The sequence below is a fragment of the Notothenia rossii genome (assembly GCF_949606895.1).
Source record: "Notothenia rossii genome assembly, chromosome: 6".
In the NCBI taxonomy this organism is placed as follows: Eukaryota; Metazoa; Chordata; class Actinopteri; order Perciformes; family Nototheniidae; genus Notothenia; species Notothenia rossii.
This window is the reverse complement of record NC_136909.1, coordinates 3627310-3643901: the sequence shown is the minus strand read 5'-3', so window position 1 is coordinate 3643901 and position 16592 is coordinate 3627310. Positions and strand designations below refer to the sequence as shown.

Below are 16592 nucleotides of genomic sequence, written 5' to 3'. Positions count from 1 at the left end.
TTTTCATTTACTCGTTCGTTATCTGACTAGCTTTAATCTTGTAGGCTACTCACTTCGTTTCTTGTAGCCCTCTAAAGGGTTTTGGAGGTTGATGCCTCGGTGAACGTGAGTTGTTTGTCTTTCTTGTCCGCAGCAGCAGAAAGCATTTTCGAATGTTTGAATGAATCAAAGTGGGTCGTCACCGTCGATTTTCTCTTATGCTTCAACACACAGTTGCACAGGGTGCAGAATAGTTTCCCCCCACTTTCGTGAAAGACATCGGGGTACTGCTTTGCCCGGTCTTTAGCAGAAATGTTCGTCGGTAAATGAGATGGCTCAGATTTTTTCATCTTGGTGTTTTCTCTCTCGTGTGAGTTCCACACGTTCACCCTACGGTGTTGTTTACCTTCTGTGATGCGCGAGCTGATGACGTCGCGTCATCATCATCACTACTTCACGTCAAGACGAGTTAACTTTTTTTTTTCTCAACTTTGTGTGGGAAAATGCGGGGATTATGCGGCCATTTGATAAATATGCGGCCTTTTAAAAATCTGCGCCATTTTGCTGATTATGCGGTAAATTCTGCGATCGCAGAATCGCGTTTTTCTGGAGGGTCTATCAAGCTCAACCTTGACAAGACTGAACTGCTTTTCCTTCCGGGAAAAGATTGTCCCACTCTTGACCTAACAATCAACATCGGCACCTCGATTGTTTCCCCGACTCAGACTGCAAGGAATCTAGGTGTGACCCTAGATAACAAACTGTCCTTCACTGCAAATATAGCTGCTACAACCCGCTGCTGCAGATACACCCTTTACAACAGGGGTGGGGAACCTCCTTCCCCCGGGCCGTATACGGCCCGCGAGACCATTTGGTACGTCCCTCGAGGTAATTTATAAACACACGCAAAAAAGAAAAAAATTAAAGAAATCTAGACCGCAAACAAATTAAACAAAGCGAGTGCCTGTTTTTCCTTGAACACAACACAAGCCTAACGTGTCATCACGTGGTACATGTCTCGTCTGACAGGAGTGCAGTTCTGATGGAGAGCACCAGAACGCCACTCCAGCACCTCCAAGCAGTACCCATAAGGAGCCGCACGTGCTGCAGGTTTTTGCGTGTCTTTAGTTGTAAGCCCAGTGGCGATCTGTTCATCTGTCATACAGTCAACAACTTTGTTGTTATTAGCATCTGGTTAGCTAGCTATGCTAACAAATATAAGAAGCTTTTTCTCCAACCAATGAGGTAAAGGCACATCTGTATATGATCATTATAGTTATAAAAAAATAAGAGAATAAAGTAAACGGGTATAAAATACTATATGACATTAAAAAAAAGTTGTTATTAATAAACAAGAATACAGTTTGAAAGGGGAGTGATTTGTAAAATATCCATAAAGAAAAAGTAAATATGCTTACAGTTCTGTTTCATATGGGTGTTGAGAGATGTATCCATATATCTCCTAATGTTGCTCTCAAAGTGCACCAGATTGATGCTTTTAACTTCAACATTTCAAAAAAACAATTCGCCGGGAGCATGCCCCCCGGGCCCCCCGGACCCCCCTAGAGGAGGTTAGGTACCCCCCCCCCCCCAACATTTAAATCATGTCCACAAACTAAATACATTTGCACATATCTTGTGTCCAATATCTTTTCTGTTCTGGTGGTCATGCCACAACCGTGCACGTGAATGCATGCGCGAGTCATGGTAAAATATCTGGATTAAGAGGTTACTTTTTTTTTGCACAGCATGAAAGACAGGCCAAATTAATGGGCTGTGATTTTAGTATTTTTAAGCAGAGGTCAATAATTCGTACGGCCCTCGAAGGATGTTGAAAAAATTGAAATGGCCCTTGAGAGGAAAAAGGTTCCCCACCCCTGCTTTACAACATCAGGAGGATACGTCCCCAGCTGACCCAGAAAGCGACGCAGCTTCCGGTCCAGGCTCTCGTCATCCCTCGCCTAGACTACTGCAACTCCCTCCTGGCTGGTCTACCTGCATCCGACCTCTGCAGCTCATCCAGAATGCAGCGGCTCGTCTGGTCTTCAACCTTCCTAAATGTTCCCACACCACGCCGCTCCTCCGCTCCCTTCACTGGCTTCCAGTAACTGCTAGAATCCACTTCAAGACACTGGTACTTGCGTACCATGCTGCGAATGGATCTGGCCCTTCATACATCCAGGACATGGTTAAACCGTACACCCCAGCACGTGCACTCCGCTCTGCATCAGCCAAACAGCTCGCTGCACCCGCACTGCGAGGGGGACCCAAGTTCCCATCAGCAGAAACACGTGGGTTTGCTATCCTGGCTCCAAAATGGTGGAATGAGCTCCCCATTGAAATCAGGACAGCAGAAAGCTTACGCATCTTCTTCAGACTGAAAACTCATCTCTTTGGACTCCACTTCGAGAGATAGAATTACTAACAAAGCACTTATATACTAATAAAGGGCTGGCTTATCTAAAGTCAGTTGAGTAGCACTTGAAATGTTTGGCTCTATGAAACCTGATGTACTTATATGATTCTGTTTTCTTCAAGGTTGTACTTTGTTGGTCGAACGCACTTATTGTAAGTCGCTTTGGATAAAAGCGTCAGCTAAATGCAATGTAATGTAATCTAATGTTGGGATATGATGTTAATGCGATATGATATCCGAAAACATTTAAAAAAAAAAATAATAATACTTTATTCCGAGTGTTCTTGCTTTTCTCTTTGGAAGTCATCACATAACGGCATTGTAATACACGGTTCGGCTGCATTACATATTACACATCTGCCGTAGTTCTTTATTTATAGAGCCCTGATGAGAAGACTTCTGGACAAACAGGAGAACTGCCGCCAAAACTGAATATGTAACGTGGATCATAAATATATCAAGAATTAAACAACATCTTGCATTTCTTTTCACAAAATACGTCTTTTTTGCAGTATCAATAGTAATTCGGCTGACTTTTATATTTGATCCAATTGGTAGATAGGCTGTATTTTTGTTGAATAGTGTTATTTTTGTTGAATAATGTTATTTTATGGAAAAACATATTAAGAGTACATACTTTCATAGGGGGAAAGTAGAAGGTCAATGATAGAAATATAGAATATACAAAATCAAGAAGATACTGTAAGTGATCTCTACAATAATACAGTTTATTGCTGGATGTAAAATATATTAATATGAGGATGTGCAAAACAGACAGAGCTTTTCCAGCTGCAGGACTACACCCTCCCCTCCGTCCTGGAGTTCTTCACCGGATGGGTAAGACTCTCCTGACCTTCATCTGTCCTTCCTGTTTTCTGGCATCACAAGTCATGTAAACATGAATGTAACTATGAAACGATAAAATCACTAGTATGCCAAAAATCAAGAGGGATCCATAATATTTGTAAAATAATGTATTTGTGTCGCAACCTTCCAAACACTTTAATTGTGTCAGCTATGTTATTTAGTTTTAATCCTGTTTTACTCATTAAGTAAAGTTAAAATATATCTAAATGTTGTTTCTAGAGTAAACATTAACAGAACCAAAGCAACGTTTAACACCAGGTTTTTATCACACGTTTCAACCTCATTATATTTTTCTCAGCCAGGTTTGATTCTGATACTAAAAGCCTGGGGATGCAAGTCCTATTTTAGCCAAATAACTAGTTTAGTTTGACTGAACTTCAGGTCTCTGTTTCAGTCTGAGACATGTTCCTTGTCTCCACAGACCACGGTGCGTCTGTATCCGTTCCAGATCCACAGCATCGCTCTCTCCTCCTTCGCCTCCATCATGGGACCCTTCGGAGGATTCCGAGAGCCTTCAAGATCAAAGTAGGGATTTCTGACACGTTTGTTTACTTCAAAACACTCCAACTATCCCTTTTAATATCTGTTGTCTTTGCTCCATGTATATTATATTCATAGCAGCAGTCTGATCACATGTACTGTTGTCTGTTCTTCCAGAATTTTGCCAACACGATCCCAGGTCAAGGTGGCTTTATGGACCGATTCGACTGCCAGTACCTTATGGCCACATTTGTTAACGTCTACATTGCCAGCTTCATCAGGTAAACACACAGCTATGGTTAAACTTAATATGTTGTATAACCTAATTAGCAATGTACAGTGACGGAAATCATCATCAAAGTTAGTGGTTATTTATTTTATTTCCGACTGTTAGAGACAGCATTTTATTTCTTGAAGAAAACAAACTGTTGGTTGAATCATTAAATTAGCTAGCTTGCTAATAACCATTAAAGAGTTATCTCTGTCTCTTGAGTTGTTTTATGTCTTCCTCTGACACTGAATAAATAAACAAACATGAAACTAAAGTATAAAAACTGAATTTAGTTTGAGACTTTTTAGTATTGGTCAATATCGCTGTAGGGTGCCTTTGAGACTTCATGATTACTGAAAAAAATCTTTTAAATGTAACTTCATATTGAGTTTACTATGTAGATCAGGCTGTAAAAATGCTATGTAGTCAAGCTCCAGCACTTTTTATAAATGAACTCAAAGCAGATAAAGCACGTGGTTCCAGCTTGACCTCTCAGAAAAGGAGCCCTCAAAATTTAACATGTTCATATTTTTTGTTTCAAATATTTTCATTGAGAAGAACCATACAAGTGTTAGCAATGGCACAGACTTATTTTCAACATAGAAGACAAACAGAACAGCCAACAAGAGATAACTAAGACAGAACATAGCATGACAGGAATACCATACTTAATGACATACATAGTCATACTGGGAAAGAACATACTAAATAGTATATATAATACAAATAAATAAATAAACTTAAAGGTTATGTTCATATTTTTCGTATTTATTTTTTTACCACCCATCAATTTATTTGGGATCGATGGTGAGATTCGATGGTTCTAATCTTAGTAATTTCCCTCCCTAATTATCTCCCCTCTCCTCTCAGGGGCCTGAACCTCAGCAAGGTGATCCAGCAGCTCCTGGCGCTGAGCATCGACCAGCAGCTGCACATCTTCAACTCCCTGAAGGCTCACCTGACGGAGAAGGGTTTCCTGCCGGCGCTGGAGGACGTCATGGCCTAGACCCCCTCACCCACTGTGGCTCACCCTGAGGGGGAGGAGAGAGAGAGGGGCAGCACCCCGAGGACCCCCTCCTGACCCAGGACACTGGCAGTGATTTGTGTGTGAGCGAAAAACACATCAGAGAAAAAAGAAAAGCTACAAAAAACTTCGGCTTTTGTTCATTCCACGTCATTTGGTTTTGGGAGTCCAGTGTTTGTGAGTTACTGTACTGTTACACATTTCTGTTATAGACGACTTGTATTACCACTGTTAGTCAGATAGACATTTCTACCTGGATATCCTCTATATACCTATTAATGTGTGCTTTCCAGTTTGAATGCACTGCTCTCAACACTCGCTGTACTGTGACCCCCCCCCCCCCCCCCCCCTCCTCCACAGATTTTAAGTTTCTCTGTCGTGATTGTTTATATTTATAGGCCTACATAGATGTTTTTTATCTACTGTAAATATCGTGTTTTATTCAGACTGAATTCACCTTTGCCATTCGCCACGTGCATTTATATGTGAGTTTGTGTCAGTTTTTCCTGTGTTCTCGGTGCCATTCATCATTTCATAAAAGAGCCATTGACATAATTTCATCATGTATTCACACAAAATAATGTCCAGAGAACTAAGTTACCCTGAAGTGTTTGAAAGGATCAGTTACAGATCCAATCCTCCATACAAGAATAGTGTTTTATTTTGAAGGCCAGTGCGACTGACACCAGCACCCTCTCAGAACAATGTTCAATCATTTGCAGAAAAGCTCTCAGAATACAATCATGATTGTGTTGAATTGGCTTATTCTCTGTGACATAGTTTTAATCTCTGACAAAGAGCTGTTTTACCACATGTGTTGTAAGGTGTTGGGATTGTTGCATCTGTTTGTTACATTAGTAGAAACAATAATGGTTTCTACACTGCCAATATCTGCTTCTTTATGTTGTAATGTTAGCAGCTTCAGGGCAGATGTTAGCGGTCTTGCTTTTCAAAGAAGAATGACAACACTGTTGATCACCAACACTATGGTTTATTTTTTATTCACAGGCAAGTCAACGTTGTCACAATAAAAGTCCCAAGATAGCTCCTGGTGCAATAAAATGTTCCCTTTCAGTGTTTTACTATTATTTCTGATGTTTCTCTATTAATATTGCTGCTGCATTAATGTGTATGTTGCATGTTACTGCTGTAGGTGTGTTTCCGAGCCGCTCCGATGCTCCGATTACAACGAGAGTTACAACGAGAACGTGACGTCATATTTACACAAGACGGATCCTTTCTAGCCATAACCCTGGATCGAGGAGTCGTCTCGTCGCTACGGTTCTCTCTCTCTGTGTTCCCGATAAAGCGTGTGTGAGCTCCAGCACTACTGATCCATCATCTGTGTATCTGGATAAACCTCCGAATAGACTCGGTGCTCTTTTTTCTGGAGCGTTTACCTCGGACTATAGGAGCTAGCTTAGCATGCTAGCTAGAAACACGTTAGCAACACTAGTCAGATTGAGAGTTTGATGGAGAGAGAAACGGTGTGTTTAACGGAGTTTGCAGGAAAAGGTGTAGTAAACATGAGTAAAGTCCAAATGATGCTGTCGTTGAAGAAGCAGCGACTCACTGCTGCTGCTGAAGAGATATTTGCTCTGTTTGAACAAACAATGGCAGAGCTCGAGGAGGAGCTGTCTCTTTCCAAAGAGGAAAACGAGAGACTCCAGAAACTACTGGACGCTGTTTTACAGCCTCAGCTTCGGATACACAGAGCAGGTCTGTTCCCTTTACTCTTAATTAACACTTTAAACTCTTCAGTAACACTTTATTATCACATTAATAAGACTTTAGACCCTTTATCAGCACTTGCTGCAGGTAGTAGATCCTGAAGTAAAAGTACAAACACTACACCACACTGTGAAAATACTCCATTACTTGTTAAAGTACTGAATTCATGTCTTATTTAAGTAAAAGTATGTAATTATTATTAGACAAATGTACTTTAATATTATAACAATTATAATTTATTACGGAAGAGCAAACCTACCAAAATAAATATATTTATAAAAATATATACATTGAATAATATGCCATTTAATTTACTGATTTAAATATTAACCATACACAGTGTTTCCCACAGATCTGAAATATACTTGTGTAACATTTAACATGAACCTTTCTGTTGGTCGCTTGTTAGCAGACCCTTCACGCAATGGCAGAGCGAACAGGTACAGTCAGGGTCAGACCGAGACAATAATTCAGGCCGGAAATTAAACACCCAGCCAGGCCACTACCAGTTTTTTTGTGCCATTTTGCTGGATTTATTTGCCAATATTTACAGCGTTGCTGTCCATAGTGATATCCCTATAGTTTAAATCTACTACCCACAAATAAACATATGGACATGGGTTACTATTTAAACCTTTTTAAAAATGTATTTAGGAACCTGTCCATGTGATTTTAAGTTGGGGTGGACCTCAAATCCTCTAGGGGGGTCAGGGGCCATGCTCCCCCGGTAACATTTTTTTATTTTATTTTGGAATTAAATGCATCAATCTGGTGCATTTTGAGGAGGAAATAAAGAGACTAGACCTATGGGAATACCTATATGAAACAGAACTGTATACATTTCAATAATCATAAAATCATAAGAACATGGCCATAACCAATAACAGACCATATCCAATATGAAAAAACACTGAAACTTGTTTATTTATTTATTTTTGGTTTATTTATAGTTGTGAGTGTGTCTGTGCTCCTGAATCAGCCTCTCCTGTCTCCCCCCTCTCCCTCCTCTCCCTCCTCTCCCCCCTCTCCCTCCTGCTCCTCTTTGAGGCAGCAGCAAAGACTAGTTTTAGCTCTTAACACATTTTAAAAGGGTATCTTACCTTTTTTCACCTATTTAACTTTTTTTAATTTTTATTCATGCATATTTTACTCATCATTCCCCCTCAAATGGAAATATGTGTTTACATAAATGGTGACCAAACCTGTAGGAGCCATGAAACATATATAGTATTGCGTTTTTGTTTTAATATAAGATATTTGTTTGAGCACTATTGATTGGTTGGCTTGGGTCACATGGATATGGGTGGCACTCATTATAATCCTGTTCACCTACTTGAGGTGTGTGTGGAAGAGAGAGTGACACAGGGCCGTTGTACTTTTTTGTTGACTGCAAGTTGAAATGATTGCTTCAATTAATATAACAATGTTTATGTCCAAGAAGAATAAGTTGATTATCTCAGTTTTCATTAAACCACATTATTTTGCAAAAGAGTTTTTGATCTCAGCAAGTACTTTTTTGTAGCGTGTCACACAATATCAAACAGGCCCGGCCTCAGCCTCTCTGTGACTTTGTTTGTTTCCTGCTGTCACTCTAAAACAGTTTGAGACCCACTGAGATAACTTAGACTAAGTTAACTATCTAAACACTCAGAGAGTCCTTAACCTCACCTTGGCTGTAGTTATCCGGAGCTTGAATGACACACAAGCAAGGGCTTTGATTTATGATCTGTATGACAGTGGCCATGTTGGCAGGTCACATCATGTGGACAGCCAGTCACCCTGTGTGAGGCAGACCCACACAAATCCTCAGGCCAGCAGGCCACTTAACAGGCCAAGCCATCGGTAGACCCCCCGGTCCTCCAGATGAATCGATCGCAGGACGGATACAAACATTAAAAAAAAATATGATTTATATTTTACTAGCTACTGCAGAATGCTGCATCTCGCAAAGACACTGAGGTTGGAACCAAAAATCTCTAATTAGGACCGATCAGACCAAAGTACAGATTTCCACTGTCTAATGTCCAATCCTTGTGTTTCTTGGCCCAAACAATTCTCTTCTTGTTGTTCATCCTCAGTAGGGATGGGTATCGAGAACCGGTACTAAGTCAATACCGGTACCTGATTGGACGGTATCGGTATACCGTTAAGCCGCTCGACAAATGGTGCTGCTATCGGTATATGTGTTACATCTACTTCCTTAGTTTAACTTTAAACCATTCTGGTTGGTTGGGAACCCTCATCCCGTGTGATGTATCCGGTTTGAGACCCCTCTGATTGGCCACTGTAAATGCCACTCGTCATCTCTCTCAACACCGCTCTTATTATTGTTGTGAGACTCCCGCAGGCATGGCGGACAGAGCAAAGCGATCGGAGGTCTGGGTGCACTTTAAAAAATGTAGTGGCGATAGTGCAAGGTGCAATCTATGTACTCAATTAGTTGCTTGTACAGGGGGTGACACAAGCAACTTAATGAACCATAAACGAGACACTCATTGAATCTAAAACGGTGCAGCGTATTTGACAGCCTAAACCAGGGGTGCCCACACTTTTTTGGCTGGTGAGCTACTTTTGAAATGACCAGCTGACCGAGGTCTACCAACCAAAAATAAAATTCCAAATTGCAAGGGTTGCTGAATAACACGTTTTATTTATACATGGGAAAACTACAATAGGGCTGCAACAAACGACGAATTTGATAATCGATTAATGAAACAATTAATCGACTATTCGGACTATTATGCCTTGCACATTTCTCAAACGCTCTTATTTAGCCATCAACTTTTAGATTTGGCTTTAGGTTGTTTTAGGCATGTGGAAACTAACAATGAAGACAATAAAGATGAATACTTGATTCAAAAATACATATATTATTAAATTAACTTAACAAATTGTGAACAAAATTAGCATTGCTTTTTATTAATTAAATAAATAATATTTCACATCAAAAGAAACAAAACAGTTTTAACAAATCGTATTAAATAATCTGATGACAGAACTGTAAACAGAATAGCTGAAACTTTAACAAAACTAGAAAATGCATTTCCTGCAGAAAATGCGTGCGAATGCTGTAAACTGTGAACATTTGTTGCTGTTTTTAGCTAAAAAAATGCAGAAAAAGCTTAATATTTAAAAGAAAAGGTATAAACAACTCAACTCAACTCAACTCAACTTTATTTATGAAGCCCTTTTCAAAACAGCCGGAGCTGAAACAAAGTGCTGTACACGCCAACAACATGTATAGCCTTGATGTCCTGAAATAGCTGAATAATGTAATAGTTGAATGGTTTCTGCAGCTGAAAATAGGCTGAAGGAGTTAAATATCAGATGTAAGTAGTAGTCAATGAATGTGTATTAAGATGAGAAAAGAAAGTAAAAAGGCTTGGGAAAGCAGCAGAATATTTGAACTGCAAACTTTTGAACTAATTTGATGGTGAATTATCTGTCGCCATGCCAACGGTATTTGATGATATCCCATAATACGCTTAGATGTGTTGATGGCTGTATCGTTACCAAACCTGTGTCTGAGAGAGAGTGTGTGTCTGAGAGAGAGAGAAAAAAAATTGTTACATCTCAAATGCATTGCAATAACTTCCATGTTAAAAAAAGACTTTAAAAAGTATAACATATTCTGAAAAAGTTGAAAGTTTCCCATCATGTGTTGAAAAGGCTGAATAGTTTGATATTTGAATGGTTCCTGCAGCTGAAATTAGGCTGAAGGAGTTAAATAAAGATATTAAATGTAAGTAGTAGTGATTGAATGTTTACAAACACCTGTGTGTGTAAACCCAGAGATCAAAGGTTTCCATGGTGTGTGTGTGTGTGTGTGTGTGTGTGTGTGTGTGTGTGTGTGTGTGTGTGTGTGTGTGTGTGTGTGTGTGTGTGTGTGTGTGTGTGTGTGTGTGTGTGTGTGTGTGTGTGTGTGTGTGTGTGTGTGTGTGTGTGTGTGTGTGTGTGTGTGTGTGTGTGTGTGTGTGTGTGTGTGTGTGTGTGTGTGTGTGTGTGTGTGTGTGTGTGTGTGTGTGTGTGTGTGTGTGTGTGTGTGTGTGTGTGTGTGTGTGTGTGTGTGTGTGTGTGTGTGTGTGTGTGTGTGTGTGTGTGTGTGTGTAATCTGCCCAGCAACACCATGACAACCAAATGCAGCACTGAGTCCCATAAGAATGCATTTGGGATTACATCTGACAATTTTGCCAACTGTTCAAAAACTATGGCCCTTATAAAAAAATTACCAGACCATGAGCATCAGGGAACCCCGATGAACTGATATATGTTTTTTTTTTGGGTTTTGTGTGGTAAATGTGAAGAGGAGAGCCGTTTGTCTAAAGTGCACTTCTGCCTGCTCTGAAGAAAGATCCGGAACAATTAACATGGGAATCAATTGGGAGCTAGCTGGACTTTTTCTCTCTTCATGCCCTCAAGAGGCATTTTGTTTAATATTTGTTCTTATTATTTTTTTATTTTCCAACCTAGGAGAGGTTTTTCATGAAAACATATGTCTGAGGAGTGTAGGGTTTGGGAATTATGGCAAGTTTAAAATACTTTTGGGGGAGAATTGCAGGCAATGCTGCACTCTGTTTTGAGATCAAAGCACTCTAGACTTAACGAGCTGCTCCATCCACTCCAATGTTAAAATCTGAAAAAGGCCTCTCTACCTCTCTCCAAACTAAATTCAATATCTCAAAAAGTCTAAAAGATATCAAAAAGGAAAGTCAAGTTTGAATAGCTGAAGGTCTTGTGATCATTTGAAAGTTGGAATGAAGTGTCTAGCTTAAAAGTATGTGGAAGGAGTAGCATTTGGCGCAAGGTGTAGGAAAACAAGATTTAAAGGCATCTCCAATTGACTTCAATGTTACACATCTTTTTTTAAAAGCAGAATATTTCAAAAAGTAGGAAATATTTTGAAAAACTTGAAGGTTTCCCATCGATTCCTGAACAGGCTGAATAGTTTAATATTTGAATGGTTTCTGTAGTTGAAAATAAGCTGAAGTTATGGAGAGCCAAAGTATTGGCTGAAATAAGGGGAAGAATAAAGATTTGAAGAACTATAGTGGAATGCTGTAAACAGCATTCGCACTAATAAAGAGTAACTCTGTTACCTCTAATCAGTAACCCATGTTTGTATAATTGAGTTAACTCTGTGTGTTGCTGCTAGCATACATAACACCTGACGTGGAAAGGTTACTCGTGGATGGGGCTACAGAGCTACTAGAAAGACAGTCGAATCCGGTGCATTCCTCCGTCTGGATGTGGAGCACTTTTGCTAAATGTTTAGACAAGATGCTCGTGTTACCGCCCTTACATGCTAAACTCTTATTGCACTTTTGACAACGAGCATTGTCCACATCGAGACGGGTAAAGTTTAACCACACCTTGGAGCACGTTCTCTCCGCCATCTCCGCAGTGTGTTGCTGCATGTATCAGCTGCGTGTGTGTAAACTGCCCCGCCCCCTCGCACACAGACGGGGGAGAGAGATCTCTTCTTATCGAAAATACATCATAGACGCATTTGTTTGTTTTTTTTGTATGTTAGAAACGAGTTGGCGACACTAAGACTGTGTTATAATGTTTTTTTAGCAATAATACATGACATATATATTTGTAATGTCTCCAGTACCGATAAAAACACCAATAACGTTGGAGCTTAACGGCGCGTAAAACACACGTGATTACGTCACCAACGAATCGACGACTGAATTAGTTGGCAACTAATTTGGTAATCGATTAAGTCGATTAGTTGTTGCACCCCTAGAGTTGCCCATATAGGCGGAGCTCCTCTTTCCTGACGTCAGAGAATTTTCAAATCTTCAGTCTGTATCAGATCCGTTGCAGCCCCGTTTTTAGAGATTTGGGTATGGAGGAAAAGAGAGGGTTGTGTTTTCTGACACTTGGTGAGTTCCCTGACGCACCGGGGACACATATTCATGTATAAAAGACGTACAAAAGTGCATTTTGCATTTAAATAAGGTTAGAATGCTTGATTTTTCATTTGTAACAGAGTATTTTCCTTCTATACTGTAGGCGTAGTGTATCTGTGAATGATCCCAAATACAATGAATTGTTTACATTGCAGCTAGTGCTAAGCCAGAAGAAAAAAACCTTTGTCATTTTTAACTGGAAGTGGAAAGGGGCTGGGCTACATAAGGTGAATTGAGCAGACAAAAATACACAATAGGTGGGAATAATAAAGATAATATGAAAGTATAAAAACAAAGGCATTAATTAGGGCTGCAAAATGTCCCCCATTGTAATGGTGATTAGATTTTTAAATGCTAATACTTGACAGTTTTTTCTTACTGTGTGTTTCCTGTTTCCTGCAGATGTCCAGCTGGTGGTGGTTAAAGAAGAGGTTCTCCCTGACCAGCAGGAGTGGAGCACCAGTCTGGACGAGGAGGACCCAGAGCCCCCCCGACACATTAAGCAGGAACAGGAGGAACTCAGGATCAGTCAGGAGGAAGATCAGCTTCAGGAGCTGGAGGAGGCTGATATCACCAAGTCTACTTTCACTCCTGACCCTGTGAAGAGTGAAGATGATAAAGAGAAACCTCAGTCCTCACAGCCTCATCAAAGACAAACTGAACACATGGAAACAGAAGCTGATGGAGATGACTGTCGAGGACCAGAACGAGCCAGGAACTCAGATCCAGAGAGCAGTTTACAACCAAAGACTGAGGACAACACTGAAGAGTCTCCTGAACCTGACACTGACCAGAGTGCTGATTGGAAGGATACCAGAGAACCTGCATCACACTCAAACTTACTGGAAAATAGACATGAATCGGTCAGTGATTCACGACGTACTGCTGAAAAGAAACCATTTGGGTGCTCTCTTTGTACGAAATCCTTTACACAGAAAGGAGATATTAAGAAACACATGAGAATCCACACAGGAGAGAAACCATACAGATGCTCAGTCTGTAAGAAATCTTTTTCACAGAGTGGAAGTTTAAAGGAACACATGAGAGTCCACACAGGAGAGAAACCATTCAGATGCTCAGTCTGTAAGAAATCTTTTTCACAGAGTGGAAGTTTAAGGGAACACATGAGAGTCCACACAGGAGAGAAACCACACAGCTGCTCAGTCTGTAAGAAAGCTTTTTCACAGAGTATAAATGTAAAGACACACATGAGAGTCCACACAGGAGAGGAAATATACAGCTGCAATGTTTGTGACAAAAGATTTAAATGGCGTATTGATTTCAAAAGACACAATTGTGTTGGTCGTCAGTCCTCACAGCTTAATGAAATTCAAACTGAGGATAACGGAGAGGCAGAGCCTCCAATCAGCAGCTCAGCTGAACACATGGAAACAGAAGCTGATGGAGGGGACAATGAATAAGTTTTTTAAGATAGTTCACACAAGGGCTGAACGATATATCATGTCATGGCGATAACCGCGATAACCGCGATATGCGCATGCGCGATATTCACATTGCAGGGACCTGCGATTTTATTTTTTTTAAAACTTCATTTTAAAAAAAAAATTTTTTAGGTAAATTAACTCAAACACGTCATGTTACAATTATTTTGCACAGCCAACCACCAAACACAATCATTCTTGATCGGATTACAGCAGGACCCGCCCTGCTATTTTGCAGACCATCAAAACACCGGTAATAAATTAGCGAGGCACACGAGGACAATACCGGCGAGAATTAAGATTTACTTCCAAAAAGAAAAGCAACATCTGCCATCTGGAACTATTTTGGATACAAAAAGGTTGATGTTGACCAAACAAAGGTACTTTGTAGACAGTGCCATGCAGTTGTTTCGGCAACCCGAGGCAACACGTCAAATTTACTCGCCCATTTGAATAGACACCACAAATCTCTGTATGACGAGTGCAGAGTCAGATCAGAATGCCATCCACGTTTAATCTCTTGGATCCCTTCTCGACACCACTCTTCTTCATTTACAGATGAACCCCCTTATTTGAGGGTAAGCAACATGCATTATCATGAAATGTTAAATCATGACTTAAGGTATGATGAGTCAACCGGTTAAGATCCAGACGTCCGTGACTAAAATCCTTCATCCGGTTAAATATAGTTAAAAAAACGCAATATATATCGCAGGGGGAAAAAATATCGCAATGTCAGTTTTTTTCAATATCGTGCAGCCCTAGTTCTCACATGAGAAAAATCTGACTGACTGGATTAACATTGTCGCACAACATTCATATAAGACTTAAATGAACTCCATCTTTAACATAAGTGGACAATGTTTAATGTTTTTGGCATACTGATTTTCTGATGTATACGTTAACCACTGACTGTTGATGAACCATTTTATTTTGGATTGAGGGCTCCAAGTTTCCATATAGAGATATAGGATGATTTGATGTTTTGTTCTTCATTTCTAAATGTTTTGTATCATTGCTATCCTGTTAATGATCCCTGTTTTACATAAATGTACCTGTTATCTGATTGTTTTTGCTTCTGTAACTGTAAAGGCATACATTTGCCTATTGTTTATCCTGATGACCTAATGCCGTTACATGTAATACGTTACTCCCTAAGCCTGATTTCACCCACCTGCAACCGATTCGCTAATAATCACAAATGTTCATGTTCATTTCTTTGACCCCTTGACTCGACAACTTTCTTGTTTAATGATCGTTACATCTCCTCAGGACCAAGTTCCCGTGTCCTGCCTTTCACCTGCTGATCACCCTCTGCTCATTTAAGGTGGACTGACCTTTACAATGGACCAGCTACTCTTAGTGTCTTAATGCAAACGTTTGTAACGTGATGCTGGACCAAAAACGTGCTGTTGTGTGTTCTCTGCAGGACGGGGTCTGTACTCAAAGATTGTTTATGAAATGAGAGCTTCACTCTGTTTTTGTTGTCCAAACAATGCCAACAGAGCGATACGTCTTCTTTCCAATATGGCATAAATGTTACATCATCCAGTTCAACTGTCATCCACATATTAATGATTCAAAACAGCAATGTGTAAGATATGGCTAGTAATTGACTATTTCAACAGAATGTGAAGAGGTTACAGTCTTGAGGCCATGTCCAATATGTTTATGTTTTGTTTGATTAAATCTACTGAAATGAGCATTCAATTACTAAATTATTCTTAATTACTGTCATTACATCATGGGTTGGCATTGCAATATTAGAATGCATAAAACCCAACTTTATTTCTTCTAAGTTGCTGGTTTTCATTGTTTAGAAGTCAGCTGTGTTTCATCCAAGCTTCCACTTTGTGCTCCGATGATGCTGAAAGTATCTGTTGTATGCTTTACCTGCTCCAGTAACACAAGTGTAATTCACTGGACAGAGACAAGAGATAGTGAATGGATCCAGAGGAGAACCAGAAGATAGTCCGTATAGAGCAGGGGTGTCAAACTCAATTTAATCGCGGGCCACATCAGCATTATGGCTGCACTCAAAGGTAACTTATATATATAAAATAATGTATTATATTACATTATTGCCTCTGCATTGGATTATTATTGGATAGGGCAGGGGTCGGCAACCCGCGGCCCTTTAAGCCCTCTACTCTGGCTCCCTTGAGCTTAGACAAAAATAAGAAGGAAATAAAATAAAAGTATTTGCAGGACTATTTATATTTTGTTGCATGGTTGAAAATGTTTCGTATCTTGTATTTAGAGGTGATACTGTGACACATAAATAAAAAACAAAACAGTTTTAATTAGGTAAACTAAAATATGCGTCACATCCTGCTATGGTCCCGCGCGAGCGCCTTTTCCTGCGGGTGAATAACCTGACCCCCGGCTCGATGAGCGAACTATGGATAAATCAAAGAAAAGTACCGGAGGAACACAGGATTTAATTCTGTGTGGACAGAGTTATATG

General features: G+C 40.0%; 1 protein-coding gene across 1 annotated transcript in view; it reads left to right on the top strand.

The window, feature by feature from the left end:
* Positions 1-15923, top strand: part of LOC307044027 (uncharacterized protein) — a 219361-nt gene extending 203438 nt beyond the window's left edge. Inside the window, exon 2 of the mRNA XM_079689042.1 lies at positions 13086-15923. Within this exon, the coding sequence (XP_079545168.1) occupies positions 13086-14104 (1019 nt within the window). The 3' untranslated portion in view covers positions 14105-15923. The remainder of the gene's footprint in view (positions 1-13085) is intronic.
* The last annotated feature ends 669 nt before the right edge of the window (positions 15924-16592 follow it).